The sequence below is a fragment of the Panthera tigris genome, chromosome D2 (genome assembly GCF_018350195.1).
Source record: "Panthera tigris isolate Pti1 chromosome D2, P.tigris_Pti1_mat1.1, whole genome shotgun sequence".
Taxonomy (NCBI): domain Eukaryota; kingdom Metazoa; phylum Chordata; class Mammalia; order Carnivora; family Felidae; genus Panthera; species Panthera tigris.
In genome coordinates, this window is record NC_056670.1 from 18,369,294 (window position 1) to 18,385,729 (window position 16,436).

At 44.8% G+C, this 16,436-nt stretch overlaps 2 protein-coding genes across 4 annotated transcripts in view; both read left to right on the forward strand.

Moving 5' to 3' along the window:
- The window catches only part of ABCB10 (ATP binding cassette subfamily B member 10), a 33,609-nt gene extending 22,436 nt beyond the window's left edge, over positions 1-11,173 (forward strand). The window contains exons 7-13 of the mRNA XM_007086000.2: positions 509-604; positions 1,991-2,200; positions 4,228-4,307; positions 5,793-5,973; positions 7,389-7,432; positions 8,828-8,862; positions 9,308-11,173. Of these exons, the coding sequence (XP_007086062.2) occupies positions 509-604; positions 1,991-2,200; positions 4,228-4,307; positions 5,793-5,973; positions 7,389-7,432; positions 8,828-8,862; positions 9,308-9,527 (866 nt within the window). The 3' untranslated portion in view covers positions 9,528-11,173. The remainder of the gene's footprint in view (positions 1-508; positions 605-1,990; positions 2,201-4,227; positions 4,308-5,792; positions 5,974-7,388; positions 7,433-8,827; positions 8,863-9,307) is intronic.
- Positions 11,174-15,766: 4,593 nt separating this feature from the next.
- Positions 15,767-16,436, forward strand: part of NUP133 (nucleoporin 133) — a 55,413-nt gene continuing 54,743 nt past the window's right edge. For 2 of the 3 annotated variants that reach the window (XM_007085999.3, XM_042960620.1), the window contains exon 1: positions 15,767-16,022. In XM_007085999.3, the coding sequence (XP_007086061.1) occupies positions 15,841-16,022 (182 nt within the window). In that variant the 5' untranslated portion in view covers positions 15,767-15,840. Of the gene's footprint in view, positions 16,023-16,197; positions 16,296-16,436 lie in introns of those variants that run through there. The other variant, XM_042960621.1, reaches the window with a different exon arrangement.

Sequence of the window (16,436 nt, forward strand, 5' to 3'; positions counted from 1 at the left end):
CTTTAAAAAGATTGTTGGAAAATTTAACTTTTCCAAATTCCTTTTCAGTTTTTAGCCTAGTAAAAGTTGTATTTGTCGAGTGCTTGAAACGGGGTTTGATTTTGCAGATATGAATTTAAAATGAATATTGGGATGTTTTATATTCCTTTTAAGTAAGCATTATATTCTATTTGTATTGCTCTGTTTTTTCACTAGGTAGCTTTTCTCTGTAACGTTGTGATTTTAATTCAGTGGTTGATTACTGTGGCTATATGCATTTGTAAATTCCCAATCAAACATGAAATCTGTATTAGAAATCAGTGAAATCGGAGGAGGAGAAGCTGAAGGCAAACAAGGGTATGAGATAGAGGGAATTTTGAGTACAGATTCCCAGGCAGTTGCCTCAAATCCTGTTTGAAAGTGAACAGATGTTATATTAAAAGCAAGTTACCGTTACTGTTTGCAGAGGGCTGTAGCAGATGGTTGTTTCCTGGCATTGGTGATGAGTATGTTTGCTTCTTGTCCTTAGGTCTGAGCTCTTTCTACTCGGAGCTGATGAAAGGGCTGGGTGCCGGGGGACGCCTTTGGGAGCTCCTCGAGAGAAAGCCTGAGCTGCCTTTTGACGGTGGGTATCCCACGGGTTTGTTCTTTGCTGGGATTAGACAAATGTTGCTTTGGGGGTGCCTGGGTGACTCGGTTGGCTGAGCATCCAACTTTTGATTTCAGCTCAGGTCATGATCTCGCAGTTCACGAGTTTGAACCCCCTCCCTTCCCCTCTGTGCTGGCGGCTCAGAGCCTGCTTGGGATTCTCTGCTTCTCCCTTGCTCGCTTGCGCTCTCTCTCTTTCTCTCTCTTTCTCTCTCTCAAAATAAATAACTAAACAGTTAAAAAAAAAATGTGGCTTGGGACAGTTAGACCAGCTCTACCTGTGAAGGCTGAGCATGACAAGGATGTTGTCCTTGCCACGTTACGGAAAGGGTGATCAGAGGGGCAGGTAGTGGGAGGGGAAAGACAAAGGAAGCGTGGGGGCTGACCATGCAGTGTGTCAGTCCTGCCGGTGATTTGTTACCACCAGCAGCAGGAAGGAAGCGAGTACCACCCGGGGGTACAGATGGGAAGGGCCCTGGCCAGTCCGCCAGATTTGTCTTCTGTAGGGCTTTTGATGTTTGTGTTGGGGCGAGGGCGGGGCGGGGGGGAAAGGAAGGCAGGTCACACATTAAAAGCCTCCAAATTTCTTGGCTTGGGGAGGGGGGTAGGGCTAGCGGATGCTGGTGTTAATTGGCTAGAGCCATCTCCTTCATCAACTCCTTCTCTAGAAGCTAGTGCTCCGGGGAGCTACGTGACACAGAAGCAGTGGCCACTCCGTCACTCGCTGACTCCCAGGACACTGATTGCTGCTCAGCCCCAGTATTCTCCAGTGTGACAGGCTGGAGGAAGTAAGCCCGGCTGAGGGAGATGGAGTGGCTTCTCCCGAGTCATCGGCAGGGTGAGGAATACGAGGACAGAGCAGCCCTCGGATCCCTCTGGCTCTGTGGCTGGTGTACAATGCTCAGCCCTCTGTCATCCTTCTCTCAAGACATTTAGAGAAGAGAAGATAAACCCTGCACCCGAGGAACTCGAGGTGGCGGCACAGAGGGGGAAGGCAATCGGGTTCAAAACCAGACTGCCCTACGGATGGACGGTAGCTCCGCTGCCCGTTGGCTTGGGCAGGTGGTTGTCTCTGAGACTCCGTGTCCCGTCGGTAAAACTGGGACAGTCAGCTCTGCCCATCAAGGGCCATGAGGCTCAGACAAACGCAGAGGTATCATGCCTCGCACAGAGTGCGTGCAGAGCAGGCTCCGGGTGAGCGTTAGACGGAGGCCTCTTCCTGGCTTGCCCGGGAAGGGCTCACAGTCCGGGGGAGTGTGGTGGCCGTGGCCCGGCACCGCCTGGAGTCAGACGAGTGGGAGAATGGAATTCCGCTGTCCGTTCGATCTTTGCGTTAAGTAACTCGTATTCTGTCTTGTTTCAGAAGGGGTCGTTTTAAACCAGGAAAGTTTCCAGGGCACTCTGGAGTTTCGGAACGTGCATTTCGCCTACCCCACTCGCCCGGAGGTGCCTATATTCCAGGATTTCAGCCTTTGTATCCCATCAGCGTCGGTCACGGCGCTGGTTGGCCCAAGTGGTTCTGGCAAATCAACGGTGCTGTCCCTCCTGCTGAGGTTGTATGACCCCATTTCTGGTGAGTGGGTCATCGCCTGGTAGGGTGGGAGGCCTCTCCAGAGCCCCCCTACCCCTGTGTTCTGGGAGAGGACCAAATTATGCAACGACTTGTAGTGTGAGACTTCTGGATGCCAGAGGGTTTGTTCCCAGGAAAGGAAGCCCCTATACAAGGGGGTCCCTCTTAAGAGTACACAGAAGCCCCGTCAGGCAGTTTGTAGAGTTCCTGTCTGGCCTCTTCAAGTCCCGAGCGACTTCCTGAATCCTGCCTCCTCTCCCGTGCCGGTGTCTCCTTCTGACGCCCCCATCCTGGGAGAGGACAGGCAGGGCTGCCCCGCAGCTACGGGAAGGTGCCCCACGTGTGGCAGAGCATCACTGCCCAGCAGCCTTGGAGTAAGTGCCTCTCTGTGCCAGCCGCTCAGCTTGTAAAGCTTCTCTGGAAGCCTTCGGGCTGCATCCGCCCGTGAACTGCCCCGTGGCCAGCGTGCAGACGGGTGATTTGGCAGTCCGTGGTTCACTTCTAGTTTGTGACTGCTTTCTTGAAGTCATTTTGAGGTAGTAGGAATTTTTTTAATGGATTTTTCTCGCTCTGGTTTTTATTTTGTTTTTAACTGGATCATAGCATCTTTTAGAGCGGAGAACATGTTATTTTACGTCCTTATGTCCTTTGTCAATTAAGATGTAATTGACATATAATATTATGTTAGTTCTGATTTGCTGTATGTATATCTTATGGAAGGTCTAGTTAACATCCATCACCACACATAATTATAAAGTCTATATCCTTCTTTACATCAGAGCCTGAAGTAGATAGTCCTTATGTATGGCTTTCATTCTGGATTGAGACAACAAGGATGTTTCTCAACAAGAAAACAACTGCTTGTTAGTAAAAAAACACATCATTAATTTAAAATGAATACGTCTCGTGGCTTTTGTAGCTGTGCTTTTTGATTAAAACAACGAGAGAGCTGGCTGTGTGCCAGATAAGTATTTGACTTGCGGATCCTGACCCACAGAATAGCCAACTGCATTAAAATGGGTGTTAGCTCCACTGTTTGCCTCTGGAATCCCCGTTTTGATTCACTCTACTTGCTATAAAATTCTGAAATGAGAAAAATCCTAGTGAAGTGAATGCAAAGCAAGTCAGAACATTAAGCCTGTGGATTCTTTATCATAAACTGCCTTATCATAAATCCCAGCCTTGGGTAGACTATATATAAATATATATACACTTGTACTTTTTAAGCCAAAGACCTCAGATGTTTGCCAGTTGGCGAACGTTTACAGCTGGCTTGTAGAATCCCACACCACTGAGAAGGAATGGCATTTCTGAGTCACCATCACCGTCACCACCAAGCATTACTGAGCGTCGTAGAATTAATTCTGTTAGCGAGGGTCGCAGGGTTACATCTGATTATTTAGATGTTCTGCTCTGGTATCAGATTCTCGGTGGTGGATAATGATTCTCCTCCAACTGCGTTTATGCAGGAAGAGATATTTTAAGGAAGAATAAAAGAGCCAAAAAAAAAAAAATCACTGGCGGGGTTAAACTCCCAGGACACGTCTCGTAACTTCACTGCAGAACCAGGCCTTCGAGGTGGTTGCTGACGCTGACGTGGCCCGCAAGCTCCAGGATGAGGCAGCCACCGTCACAGGTGCCAGCTTCAGAGCCGTGCCACCACCGCCAGCGTCTGTGACAGCCAGCGGGCACCTCGCTGCTTGCCCCCTTCCATGTAACTCTCTCCTGAGTCAGTTTCGCACAGGTGCATCTTCTTGCGGGGCCCAGAGTCACTCCAGAAAGGAAGCCATTGCAGCAAAGTGAGCTGCATGGTTGAGCGAGGAGACGGGCCGGTCAGCTACCCGCCGCAGGGAGACGGGAGACACGGAAGTTCCATGAAACATGTTGATTTTAGATTCTGTTTGGAGATTTTGAATGTACTTGTAATCTTTAAAAGAACCGAGTGTGGAATTTTTCCACCAGATCCTTTCTCTGTTGTCATGAGTCATTGGCCCCGTGACACTCCGTGACTTTCCTCTCCTCTCTACAAGGAACTATCAGTCTCGATGGCCATGATATCCGTCAGCTAAATCCAGTCTGGCTGAGATCCAAGATTGGGACAGTGAGTCAGGTAGGAAGAGAGGTTTCTATTTTTATTGTACTTGTCCTTTCACTTTGCTTTTATTATTTATTTTTGCCTTAGACTGACCCTCCCAAAGGAGAAGGGAGTTTTCCAGATGTACCGAACTGAGCTCACCCACAGGTTTTGTAGATTTGGAAACAGAGCTGTATCCTGCAGACCTTAAACACTCGATCCAATCGAAACCGATTTTTATCAAAAGCTGGGGACTAATGTTACTTTGTAGAGCAGATAGTCTAGAGGGTGAGGAGAAAACAATAGAACTTTTCTACGTTTTACTGACTCCTCCACAGTTCCCATCTTTGTCACCAGCACAGTCTACGGTTTCCCACAATGGGCTTCAGGGATAGTAAGCAAGCCAAGGTTCGGGCGAGAGCCGGCGTCTCCTTGCAAAGAGGTCGCGGATTTCGAGGCAAAATTGTTAGTGTAATACGGCGGCTTTGATGGGGCTGTTTTCCCGAGACCCTTTGGCGCGGGGAATTTTTGACGCAGTTGTTTATATTTTTATTACCAGGCTATGTGCACAGCAGGCATATCTGAGCCTCCCCTCAGACCTTACCCCTGCCCCCACTCCCCTAGGCGAGGAGCAGGGGCGGGGGGTTGCTTGGTTGTATAAGTATACCAGCAGTGCATATTGTTTAGGGATGAAGAAAAGAAGCTGGAGGTTTATTTGCTTCTCAGGACTGTTCCACAGGGTTCTGTGAAAATGTCATGTCCCCACCCTGGTTTGTGTATATTTCTAAAAGTAATGAAGAGAGATGGATTCCCCCCTTGATTCTCAGTGGGAAGCCCCCAGCTGGAAAATTCAGGTGGACTCGGCATCTTCCATACCTGACAATTCCTAAGGGGAGGAGCTTGCATTTATGAAGTATCTACCGTGTGCCAGGCACCTGCTGTGGAATCTCATTTCCTGCAGTATAATGATGAAATCAGTCCTGTTCGTGGAACAACATGAATTTTTTAGAAGTCGGCTGGGCGAATTTATGGAGAACGAGGGAGTAGAATTGAGAAAACAGTATACAGCTGACCCTTGAACAACATGGGTTTGAGCTGCATGGGACCACTCATATGTGGATTTTTATAGTGCAGGACTGTGAATGTGCTTTCTCTTCCTTATGATTTCCTAATAACATTTTCTTTAGCTTGCTTTATTGGAAGAATACGGTATGGAATACATAGAACATACAAGATACATAGTAATCACCTGCTTTATGTTATCAGTAAGGCTTCCAGTCAGCAGTAGACTATTAGTGGCTAAGTCTTTGGGGAGTCGAAAGTTATACTCAGATTTTTGACTGCACGGGGATCAGCACCCGTCTAACCCTCATGTTATTCAGCGGCCAACTGTGTGTTCTTGGGGAGCAACTTAATAGTTTCTTAGATATAAGTACTGTATTAAGCTTCACTATATTTACTAGATATGTTTGAAGTCTGTGTTGAAATTTGCAATAAATATGTTGTATTTCCAATTTGCAGGAACCAGTTTTGTTTTCTTGCTCAATTGCCGAGAACATTGCTTACGGTGCGGACAACCCCTCCTCGGTGACTGCCGAGCAGATAGAAAAAGTGGCTGATGTAGCCAATGCAGGTGCTTTCATCCGGAATTTCCCCCAAGGATTCAACACTGTGGTCGGAGAAAAGGGCGTTCTCCTCTCAGGTACCTTTTTGTTACTGCTTTGTAGCGAAAACTTGCTGTTCCAAAGAACTCTCCAGCATTTCGTATGGCAGTATTAATTTCTAATTAGGCTCTTGTCCTTAGAGTTTATGCAATTTGCCTTTCCATTTTCTAAAATTTCTTCTGTATGTGGACTGCTCCCCAGTGTCCTTCACTTTCCACCCCAAAGGTGTTCCCAGATTCCCACGCAGTGTCCCACTGCATAATAGCCACAGCAGCTTTTTTCTCACCTGAGAAAAAATGTGTTTTGCAACTTGAAATCCTTGAATTTTGCAGAAAAGAAGACAAACACAGGGTAGCAAGATGATCTGTCCAGGGAGGCAGAGGCTGTGAATCAGGAACAGAACTGAAATTGAAGAATTCTTTATTCCCCACTCTGTACTTTGCCCGTTAGACCAGGAGTTTCATTAAAGGGCCAGAGAGTAAATATTTTTTAAAAAGATTTTTTAATGTTTATTTAATTTGGACGGAGAGAGAGAGAGAGAGAGAGAGAGAGAGAGAGACAAAGTGCAAATGGGGGAGGAGCAGAGAGAGAGAGAGGGAGACACAGAATCCGAAGCAGGCTCCAGGCTCTGAGCCATCAGCACAGAGCCTGATGCAGGGCTCGAACTCACAAACTGTGAAATCATGACCTGAGCTGAAGCCGGACACTTAACCGACTGAGCCACCCAGGCGCCCCGGTGGTTTATTCTTTTGGTTTTCTCCTGTTCTGTGCACACACACAGACTGCTCCCTGTGCCTGTTGTCCCCCAGGAAAGGAAAGACAAGAGGACAACATGAGGACGGAAGGTGTGGGGAGTAGCGCCCTGAGGTAGAACAGCAGAATGACAGGCCCCAGCACCACGGATGCCCTCTGCGCCCGTATCGGCTCCCATCCCCTTCACATACTGTTCAGAGACCCCTTGATGTCTTGAGTTTCTGGTTTCCTTGCCACACAGGATGTTCTGCAAGGGAAGCGGTGCGTGTAGCAGTTAAGAGCATAGGCCTTCGCTGTTGGTTCACACCTCCGCTCTGCCACCTACCAACTATAGACCTCAGACTGATTATTTTCTGCCTTGGTTTTTCATCCGTGAAAAGGGAATGATTACAGAATCTACTTCATAGGGTTTTTTTCAAGATTGAACGAGATAACATCGTAACACATTCAGACAGTGCCCGGCACATCGGAACTCCTCAGTAAATGTTAGCTATGATAATAATGTTTGTTACTAATTTTGAGGTTGGTGAGGCGACAGTATATTTTAAACAGAGGTCTCTGTCCCCCGACCCACCTCAGCTGTGACTAACTGGAAGAAGCTGTCTTCAAACTGCCGCGTAGCTGATCAGAAAATCCTATTACCAAGAATTTTTGTTAAGGCTTTCAAGTTTTTAAAAAAAAAAAACATTGTCATTGTCAGGTGGACAGAAACAGCGGATTGCAATTGCCCGTGCTCTGCTTAAGGTAAGCTTCAAGCCACTTGGCCGGGATTTTTTGTTGTTCTTGTTATCATTTTTAATTAGAGAGCTTATCATTTGTAATTTACTACTCTTCTTCCTTTTGTTTTTTTTTGGAGGGGGAGGCGAGGTACGTAGTTGAGAGTTCTGGTGAAAGATGGGTGGGGAGTGTTCCACCGGCTACGTCTCGTCCCAATTTAACAAGTATTTCTTGGATATGAGGAGCCCAGGACTAAGCTAGAGTTGTTGGAGGGAGAGAAGTTTGGCACATGAACCTTCCGTCCTGAAGTATACAGTCTCATGAGTGAAACAGTGATTAATTCAAAATATCAAACAATACAAGTATGATTCCTTGTATCGTCTATAGTCACCTGTTCAACTTAATAGTAGTACAGACTGGAAATACTTATACAGGACTCCTAAGAAGAGAGGGAAAGCCATTTTAGCTTAAGGCCCCAGACATTGTATTTCTTAGCAAATGATAGCCTTCCCCTTTGTTGTATAACTGTTCCCCTCAGGGTTATAGGTGAGGTTTTACTTTTAAAACTTTTTTTATGAAAAAAAATTTTGTTTAAGTTTATTTATCATTTATTTTTTGAGAGAGAGTGAGAGTGCATGGATGAGGGAGGGGCAAAGACTGAGGGAAAGAGAGAGATTTGTAAGAGGGCTCTGTGCTGACAGCACTGAGCTCGATGCAGGGCTTGAACTCACAAACCATGAGATGACCTGAGCCAAAATCAAGAGTCCGACATCTAACCAACTGAGCCACCCAGCTGCCCCTAAAACTTTTTTTTAAATGGTTACTTATTTTGAGAGAGAGAGTGTGTGTGAGTGAGGGAGGGGTGGAGACAGAGAGAGAGAATCACAAGCGGGCTCCAGCTGTGAGCTCAGAACTTGATGTGGGGCTCGATCCCACGAGTCGTGAGGTCATGACCTGAGCCAAAATCAAGTCAGACACTTAACCGACTGAGCCACCCCGGCGTCCTCTTAGGTAAGGTTTTAAAAAACAGCTATATTGAAGCATACCATAAAATTCACCAGTTTTAAATGTACTTTTCAGCGACCTTTAGGAAATTTACAATTGTTCAACTGTCACATGGTCCAATTTTAGAACATTTCTATCACCCCAGATTCCCTTATACACACTTGTAGATTTTCTTCTCCCCACCTCTAGTCTCAGGCCATCACCACTGTAATTTCTATTGCCTTGCTGGACATTTGAGATCAATGGAGTCCTACAGTTTGTAGAATTTTGGGTTTGGCTTCTTTCACTTGGCAGAATGTTTTCAAGGTTCATCCCCGTTGTGTCGTGTATCAGTACTTTTTTTTTTTTATTCCTGAGAGTTTGTGTTTTCCTAATAAAATTGTGTTCCTTTTCTTTTTAACATTTTTCTTTCTTCAGAATCCCAAAATCCTTCTCCTAGACGAAGCAACCAGGTGAGGATATCTTAATCGTATGTATGATTGTATAAGCTACATTCTTCCTTTACCAAATATTACTCCTTACTTCAAAGTGATACAGCTGAAAAATGCCGTTTTCCCCCCTTCCACTTTAAAGTGACCGAGTGTGACTTAACGAGGCCAGTGGACAGGCTGGCCTGTTGAGTGTTCTAGTCTCAACCTAGACACGCTTGTGACGAGCCCCGAGTCACTCTACTCAGCAGCGGTCCCACAAGTTGTGTGGAAATCAAGGGTTCCGAGCTTCCTTTGTAGTATCTTTACACTATAAGAAGTAGATAGTAGACCCAAGAGGTTGTCATTTTGATCGCAGTGAAAATTCACTGCCGGTTCAGGACAGCTGTGTGTGCAACAGGAAACACGTAAATACGCAGTATGGGTGGCACTGACAGCTTTGCTTTCTCATGTGGGTTTCCTGTTTAAGTGCCCTGGATGCTGAAAATGAGTACCTCGTTCAAGAAGCTCTAGATCGACTCATGGAAGGTAGGACGGTGTTGATTATTGCCCACCGTCTGTCCACCATTAAGAATGCTAATACGGTGGCTGTTCTTGACCAAGGAAAGATCACAGAACGTGGGAGACATGAAGAACTTCTTTCAAAACCCAACGGGATATACAGAAGATTAATGAACAAGCAAAGTTGAGTCCGCATAAAGAAGTGGTTCCCGATGAAGTGAACGCGAGAGACTTTAGAGCGAAACATGGTCACAGGAATAAACGAACTTAGAGAGAGGATGTGAAATCTGGGAGTCACACTGCAAGTTATCTTAAGTATGCCGATTTGTTCCCAGCGTGGGTAAAATATTGTTTTGAGATGCACCTGTTCTCAAGACCTTTTTATTCAGAGTTTTAATCACGGTAACTTTCTAAATGTCTCTAGCACTGAGATTATTTTCAGGTGTTTTACTTTCTTTTATCTTGGAATACTTTAGTTAATATAACGTGGCACCTCATTTGTTTTTTCTTACCTGCCATTACAGATTGAAACTATTGTCACATGACAATTTTTAAAAGGGGATTTTAAATAAAAGGCTTAATCATTTTAGGTGAGTTTTCCAATCACTGTGTAATCCTCTCGGTAGTATTCTACCTCCTTTGTGTCTAATTTTACTAGAAGATGAGAATCTTACCTTTTTTTAATTCTGATAATCTCATGAAGTGAACCTCACATACAGACCTACAGAAATCGTAAACATCACATGACAAGATGGGAACGTTTACATTCCATACTTCCTGTATTTTCAGAGGTATGAGAGTTTAGGAATATGTGTTCCTCTGGGATGAGACTGTTTGAATGTGTGTGGCTTTCAAAATCCTTAGCACGCGAAAGCCTGACGAGTTTTAAAAAGGGTTAAGAAGCCTATCCTTTGAATAAGAAAACTTCTATTTTCATTATTCACGCATTTGTTACTGTGGGAAGTGAGGCATGAACTGCCAGGTATTATTAAGAGGTAAAAATGAATTCTACCTTGAAGTCACCCAAAGGCATGTCTTTTGACAATTATCTTTAAAAAATGTATAATTCCTAACCAAATGTTACTTTTCATCAGTTAAATACATTTGAAATTTCACTCAATGAGGCAAAAACCTAAATAATTTTCAACCCTAAAACATTTGAAAAAAGCTTAGTTCTTTCTATTCTGTACAATGTCATGAAACGTTAAGAACTTGTCACTCTTCTAAAAAGAGGACAATAGTCATTTTTATTTATGGTTATAGTTTTATGCACCCAAATGCCTCGGAACTCATAAAGCAATGCTGAGAGCCGTTAGATTTGCCATATTTCAAGCCAGTGCTGTTAATTTGCTGTTGCCTCAAGAAAAAGTGGTTTTTTTTTTACATTGACGATGCCAGAATCTAAGAAATAACTATGTTGATGTAATGAAAATAGAGGTTTTCCCTTGTTCTACATATTTATTAGTTCACTGATTATACTGGAAGGAGAAATCACTACTTTATGACAAGCACAGAGTATTAGATTTCATTCTACATAAAGGAGTTTATTATTGAATAAAGTGAACTCAGTGAATGAACGAACTCTATGTTCTTTGAATTAGGAAGCAGTACATCTGTGACAATCATTTTCACAACCTTTACTTGCATTCTTTATACAATTTGCTGTTAGGGTGTGGTTCTCAGAAAGCAGGCAAAACACAACGACAAGGGTGGATCTCTTTGTGCCATAGAAGTATTGACAAAATTGAATTTGATCATTACATTTTATTCTCTAATACAAAAATGTTCAATTGTGTCTTTAGGGAACATTTTATATCCTGGATTAAAATTTATAGTGAACTTTATCTGTGTCTGTCACTTCTTATAGAACTTTATCACATTCAGTTTCTCACTAGAATTTGGCTTTGGAGATTCAGAAATAAGGGAAAAAACTGACATTACAAATAAAGTGAGTAGTAATTACAAGTTCCCTTCATTTCCTCTTTACCTAAGATTGTTACTGTCTTTTTTATTTTCTATTTATAAACTGTTAGAAGTTGAGGGAGGGATAGTAAAGTATCCCCCAAACTGAGACAGCATTGAAAGACTGGAAAACGAAGCAGGTGACTCCATTCAGCTTACACACAGTTTTATTCAAGGTAACTTACTGATGGGAGTTCGGGTGGACGACCATTCAGGCAGCTGCACAAATATTCTCCGCAAAGTTGAGACCTTAGTCTAGAGATTTTATAGGGCACTATAGTGAGATCAAAGGGCTTGCATGCACCTGACCTCGAACCTGTAATTAGATCTTGTGGCACCATCCGGGCATCGCGCAGGGGAAACACTATGGTATCTCTACAAGATTTATGGGAGCCCAAAGCAAGCCTCCATTCCTCCCAGCCTTGGCGGTCATTTCTAAGGTATGTATGTCAATCTTCAAGGGGCCTGGAACACAAGGGAGGTCATTGAGCAAACATGAACAAGATGGAGGGCTAAAGGTGGAACCAGTATTGTCAGTAGTCCCACAGAAACATTGTAATTAGTTGCTTCCGTGCAAGAAATAAGTATCCCCTGCCCCTACCACGGACAAGGAACTGTGCTATGGAGTGGACAGATTAGCACCTGCCCTCAAGGGGCTTCTGTTCAGAAGGAGAGATGAGGCAGATAAAAATTAATTACAAGAAGCTAGCTAAATATCACAGAGGTGTCGCTGCCCATACCGTGGTGGTTCCTACCGCTTTGTCTCCTGAGTGTTTGCACGAGTTCCCACGTTTGATACTTCGACGGTCCTGTAATTTAAATAAATACCTATCATCCCCTTTTCACAGAAGAGGAAATAAGAATAGGCAAGTTGTAATTAATTCAGCGTTGATGCCATATACAAGAAAAAATTAGAGAAATAGGAGCCGGATCATGGCGGGGGGGGGGGGGGACCTTCAATATCATGCTGAAAATCTTAGTTTTCATCCTACATGTATGGAGAGCCATTGAAGGATGCGTATATTCATAGGGGCAATTTAGAAAATAAGCAAAAAAGGACATTTTAATCACCTGAAATTTTACACGTGAAGATAAAATATCACGTTAATGAGCTTAACATTTTGTTGTCCGCCCTCCCAGGCTCATCTCTATGTGCAAGGCCTTCTCTGACCGTGGACCTGACTGCTTCTCAGGGAATAATCACAAGCTAAATAAACCATTATAGGCTAAACCCTTGCAAATACGGTTTTATAAATTAGGGCTCTGTTTTGGGAAATCCATTTTATTCCATAAAAATGCCAAAGTGGCTAGAAAATAAAACAAACGTAAATGTTATAAAACATTAAGTATATTAATGAAAGGAGTATAGGACAACTACCTTGTAAATGTTCCTTTGGGGGTGTTCTCTGTGATTTATACATCATGGTATCATGGTAATCTATTCATTCAACTCATTCGAGAAACATTGATCATCCTCTATTTTGTTAGGTCCGATGCTAATAAAGGACCAGTGCCTCCCTCCTGAAACTAACCTGTGGTTCACCAAAGTGCAGCCTGCTGCCTGATTCGTACGGCCTGCAAGCTAAGGATGGTTTTTACAGTTTTAAATGGTTTTTAAAAAATCAAAAGAAAAACATCTCATAACACATCAAAGTTCCCTGAAGTTCCAACTTCAGTGTCCATAAACAGAGTTTTATTGGACCACAGCCAACTTGTGAGCAGTTGCAACAGACCGTACGGCCTGCAAGCAGGTGCTCTCTGGCCCTTGACAGCTTGCTGACTGCAGAACTAATGGAAACAATATGCGTGCTTCCCCGCTCGAAGGACTTGGAAAGCTGCAACGAAATTTAGCATTCTCTCAAGAAGTTCCACTGGCATTAGAGGGCAATTAAGTGAATACCTTGGACACTGGCTGGGGCATGGATGATTTCCATGACGAGTTCTCCATTGTTTCCCTGCCTTTCCATTTTAATATTATCACCGTTATGTTGGTGATCATGGAAGTCTAACAATTCCGCCACAGTCACGGGATGTAGTTCTGGCTACTATCCTCTTGTTCATTGCAGCGATTACTACCACATAAATCAAAGTTTGGTCTTAACTGGAAGGGCGGTACTTTAGGAAGGGTGTACAGAAGGGAGGCACGGGTTGAGGTTGAGCATCTCACACTTGTACTTACATGTCTATACTTAGGAGGTACTTTATTACAGTTAAAAAAAATGGGCTCGTATTGGACATACTATTTTTTGACCAATCTGTTTTTTAAAGTTTGATATTTTCCTATATCCTTTAAGTATTCATTACACGTATCTACATGCAGTCTTTTTAACCATATAGAATTCTATAATGCGAATATACTATAAATCTATCATTGGGTATCCTTCTATATTCCTTGCTATTATAAACAATACTATCTTTGTTATGATGTGATTTGTTCAGATAAACTTCTAAAACTTCAGATACATTTCTAATTGCCAAGTTTAAGGAACACATACAAGTTATAAGGCTTTTTGATAGATTGTCTGCTTAAAAGACTGTACTAACGTATAAAAATCTCCCCAGAAGTGTATACATCAGCGCCTCTTCCCCCCGCAGCCTTTCAACATGAGCTATTTTCATTTTTTAAAACCTTCCAGCTAGGGGCGCCTGGGTGGCTCAGTCGGTTAAGCATCCAACTTCAGCTCAGGTCACGATCTCACGGTCCGTGAGTTCGAGCCCCGCGTCGGGCTTTGGGCTGATGGCTCAGAGCCTGGAGCCTGCTTCTGATTCTGTGTCTCCCTCTCTCTCTCTCTGCCCCTCCCCTGTTCATGCTCTGTCTCTCTCTGTCTCAAAAATAAATAAACGTTAAAAAAATTTAAAAAATAAATAAATAAAACCTTCCAGCTAATTCAACTGGCAAATAATACTGATGGATGGTTTGATTTGCATCTCTTAATAATTACTAGTGAAGTTGAAGACCTTTTCATTGTTTTTGGTCATTTGTAGTCTTTGACTTAATGCTAGCTCATGCCCTTCGTACATTTCCATCTTTTCCTATTGGGGTAGCTGGCTTTCTCTTACTGATTTTCTTTAAAGAGTATTATTTATTGGAAATGCTGTTTTTCAGCTTGTTTGCCCTCACTATGTTTGTGTTTTTTGACATCCACAAATATAGTCATATCTATATTATGTAATTCTCACAAGTGAGTACTATTCGTAATCTAATAAAGGCTCAAAAAGGTGACACAGATAGCAAATAGCAGAGGTGATTTGAAGCAAGTCCCATTTGATTCGAGTCTATGCACTCAATTACTACACCAGTCGTTATCAAAACGTCCCCAGATGGCAGCATCACCAACACCTGGAAACTTGTTAGAAATGTAAACACGCAAGCCTTAGCCCAGACCTAGGACTCAGACGCTGTGGGTAGGCAGCAATGCGGCTTAACAAGCCCTCCAGATGATGAAGCACCCTTGAGTGTGAGAGCCACCGCACTACGCTATCCCCTCCTTCTTGATTTCCCCGTATGAGAGACTATACTGTTTAAAATGAGGCCCAAAGTAAGGAAATGATTTTTTTTTTTTAATTAGGAAATGGCAGCCACTAGGAAAATGTCGCATCCTCGGTAGTGATAAAGAAGCACTCCGCTGCCCCCAAGGCATAGTCCTGAGTAGCTACTGTCTCACTCGCCCTCCCCACCATACACTGCGGGAGGCTGACATCCATGGACTGTACTCAGGAGCCGCAGTGTACCAGCCTGTTGCAGTGGCGGGAAGTGTGAAGAATGACTCTAGGGTAGCGCCCTTATTTTTGACTTGGGTGATCGGCCAATTTTACCAAGTAGGGCAGAGGTGGTAGGAGAGGGGTCCAAAAGGAAAACAAGAATTTAGCAGGTGTATTGTGAGGAGTCTGCAGGACATGCAGGGCAAAGTGTTAGGAGCCCTCAGTTTTTGACCAAGATCCGGGATAGAGGTGGACTTGGGGTGTTACTAGCGTGGATGAGACAGTGCGGGGCTGAATGGGGAATGACAAACCTAGAGACCAACAAATACAACGCTAAGAGTGAAACCAGTGACAGCTTTTCGGTTTTTCTCCCTTCTCAGCGACGGACACTTTCCAGTTCCCCAAGAGGCTCAGAAAAGACCAGCGTGCAGAGAGGCTTTGCCTTCAGGCTGCTAGCGGGCCAGCCCCACCCACCGGAGTCGAGAAGGGCACCTGGCTTTCCAGTTTCACTTCTCCGGAGGCTAGAGACACCCGCCAGCTGCCTAGAACCCTCCACACTAGTCACCGCTGCGATCACGCCTCGCGGCGGGACACTACCCTCTGACGTCATTACGACGCGCCCCCTTCCAAACCGCCCCCACCACGCCCCGCGCCTCGGCGCTGCCCTTTGACGTCTGACCGCGCGCTCTCCCCCGCCACCTCGACCACGCCCCGCGGCTCGGCGCCGTGCTTTTAACGTCATCAGCGCGCGCCCTCCCGCTCGCGGGTGTTCAAGCTCCGCGCGCGAGCGGAGTTTCAGCCCCACAGGCGGAGTGTCCGTCGCCTCTCCTTTCCGTCATGTTCCCGGCCGTCTCCTCTCCGCGGACACCGGGGCCCGGGACTCGAAGGGGCCCGCTGGCCGGAGTCGGGCCGGGCTCCACGCCCCGGGCGACAAGCAGGAAAGGTCTATCCCTGGGGTCTGCAGTCAGCTCCCCGGCGCTCTTTTCGCCGGTCGGCCGGCGTAGCTCGCTGAGCTCGCGGTAGGTGATCGTCCCCGGTTGGGTCTGGTGAACAATAGAGTTAGTGGGCCTGATGGGGTAGTGTCTCCAGACGCCTTCGGAACGCGGAGGAGGGGGCGGGGAGGTAATGCCAAGGCTGGGGGAACTAGACCTTCGCCATCTTTGCGAGCCTCAGTTTAATTCATCTCTTAAGCCTTCACTTTGCACTTTTCATGGAATTACCTCTGTGTATAAGTGAACAAATTGGATTTCAGTCAGTGGTTACCTGCCTCCTTACTACCCCCGTCTTCCATTGTAAGTCAGTCATGATTCATTTGGTGAAATGGCAATAATAGGCGACCTGAGCCTGCTTCTCTTAAGGCCAAATGAATCAATACGAAAACCCTCGACGACGGTGGGAATGAGGATCTCCAATTCTGGAAAGTGATGTTATGC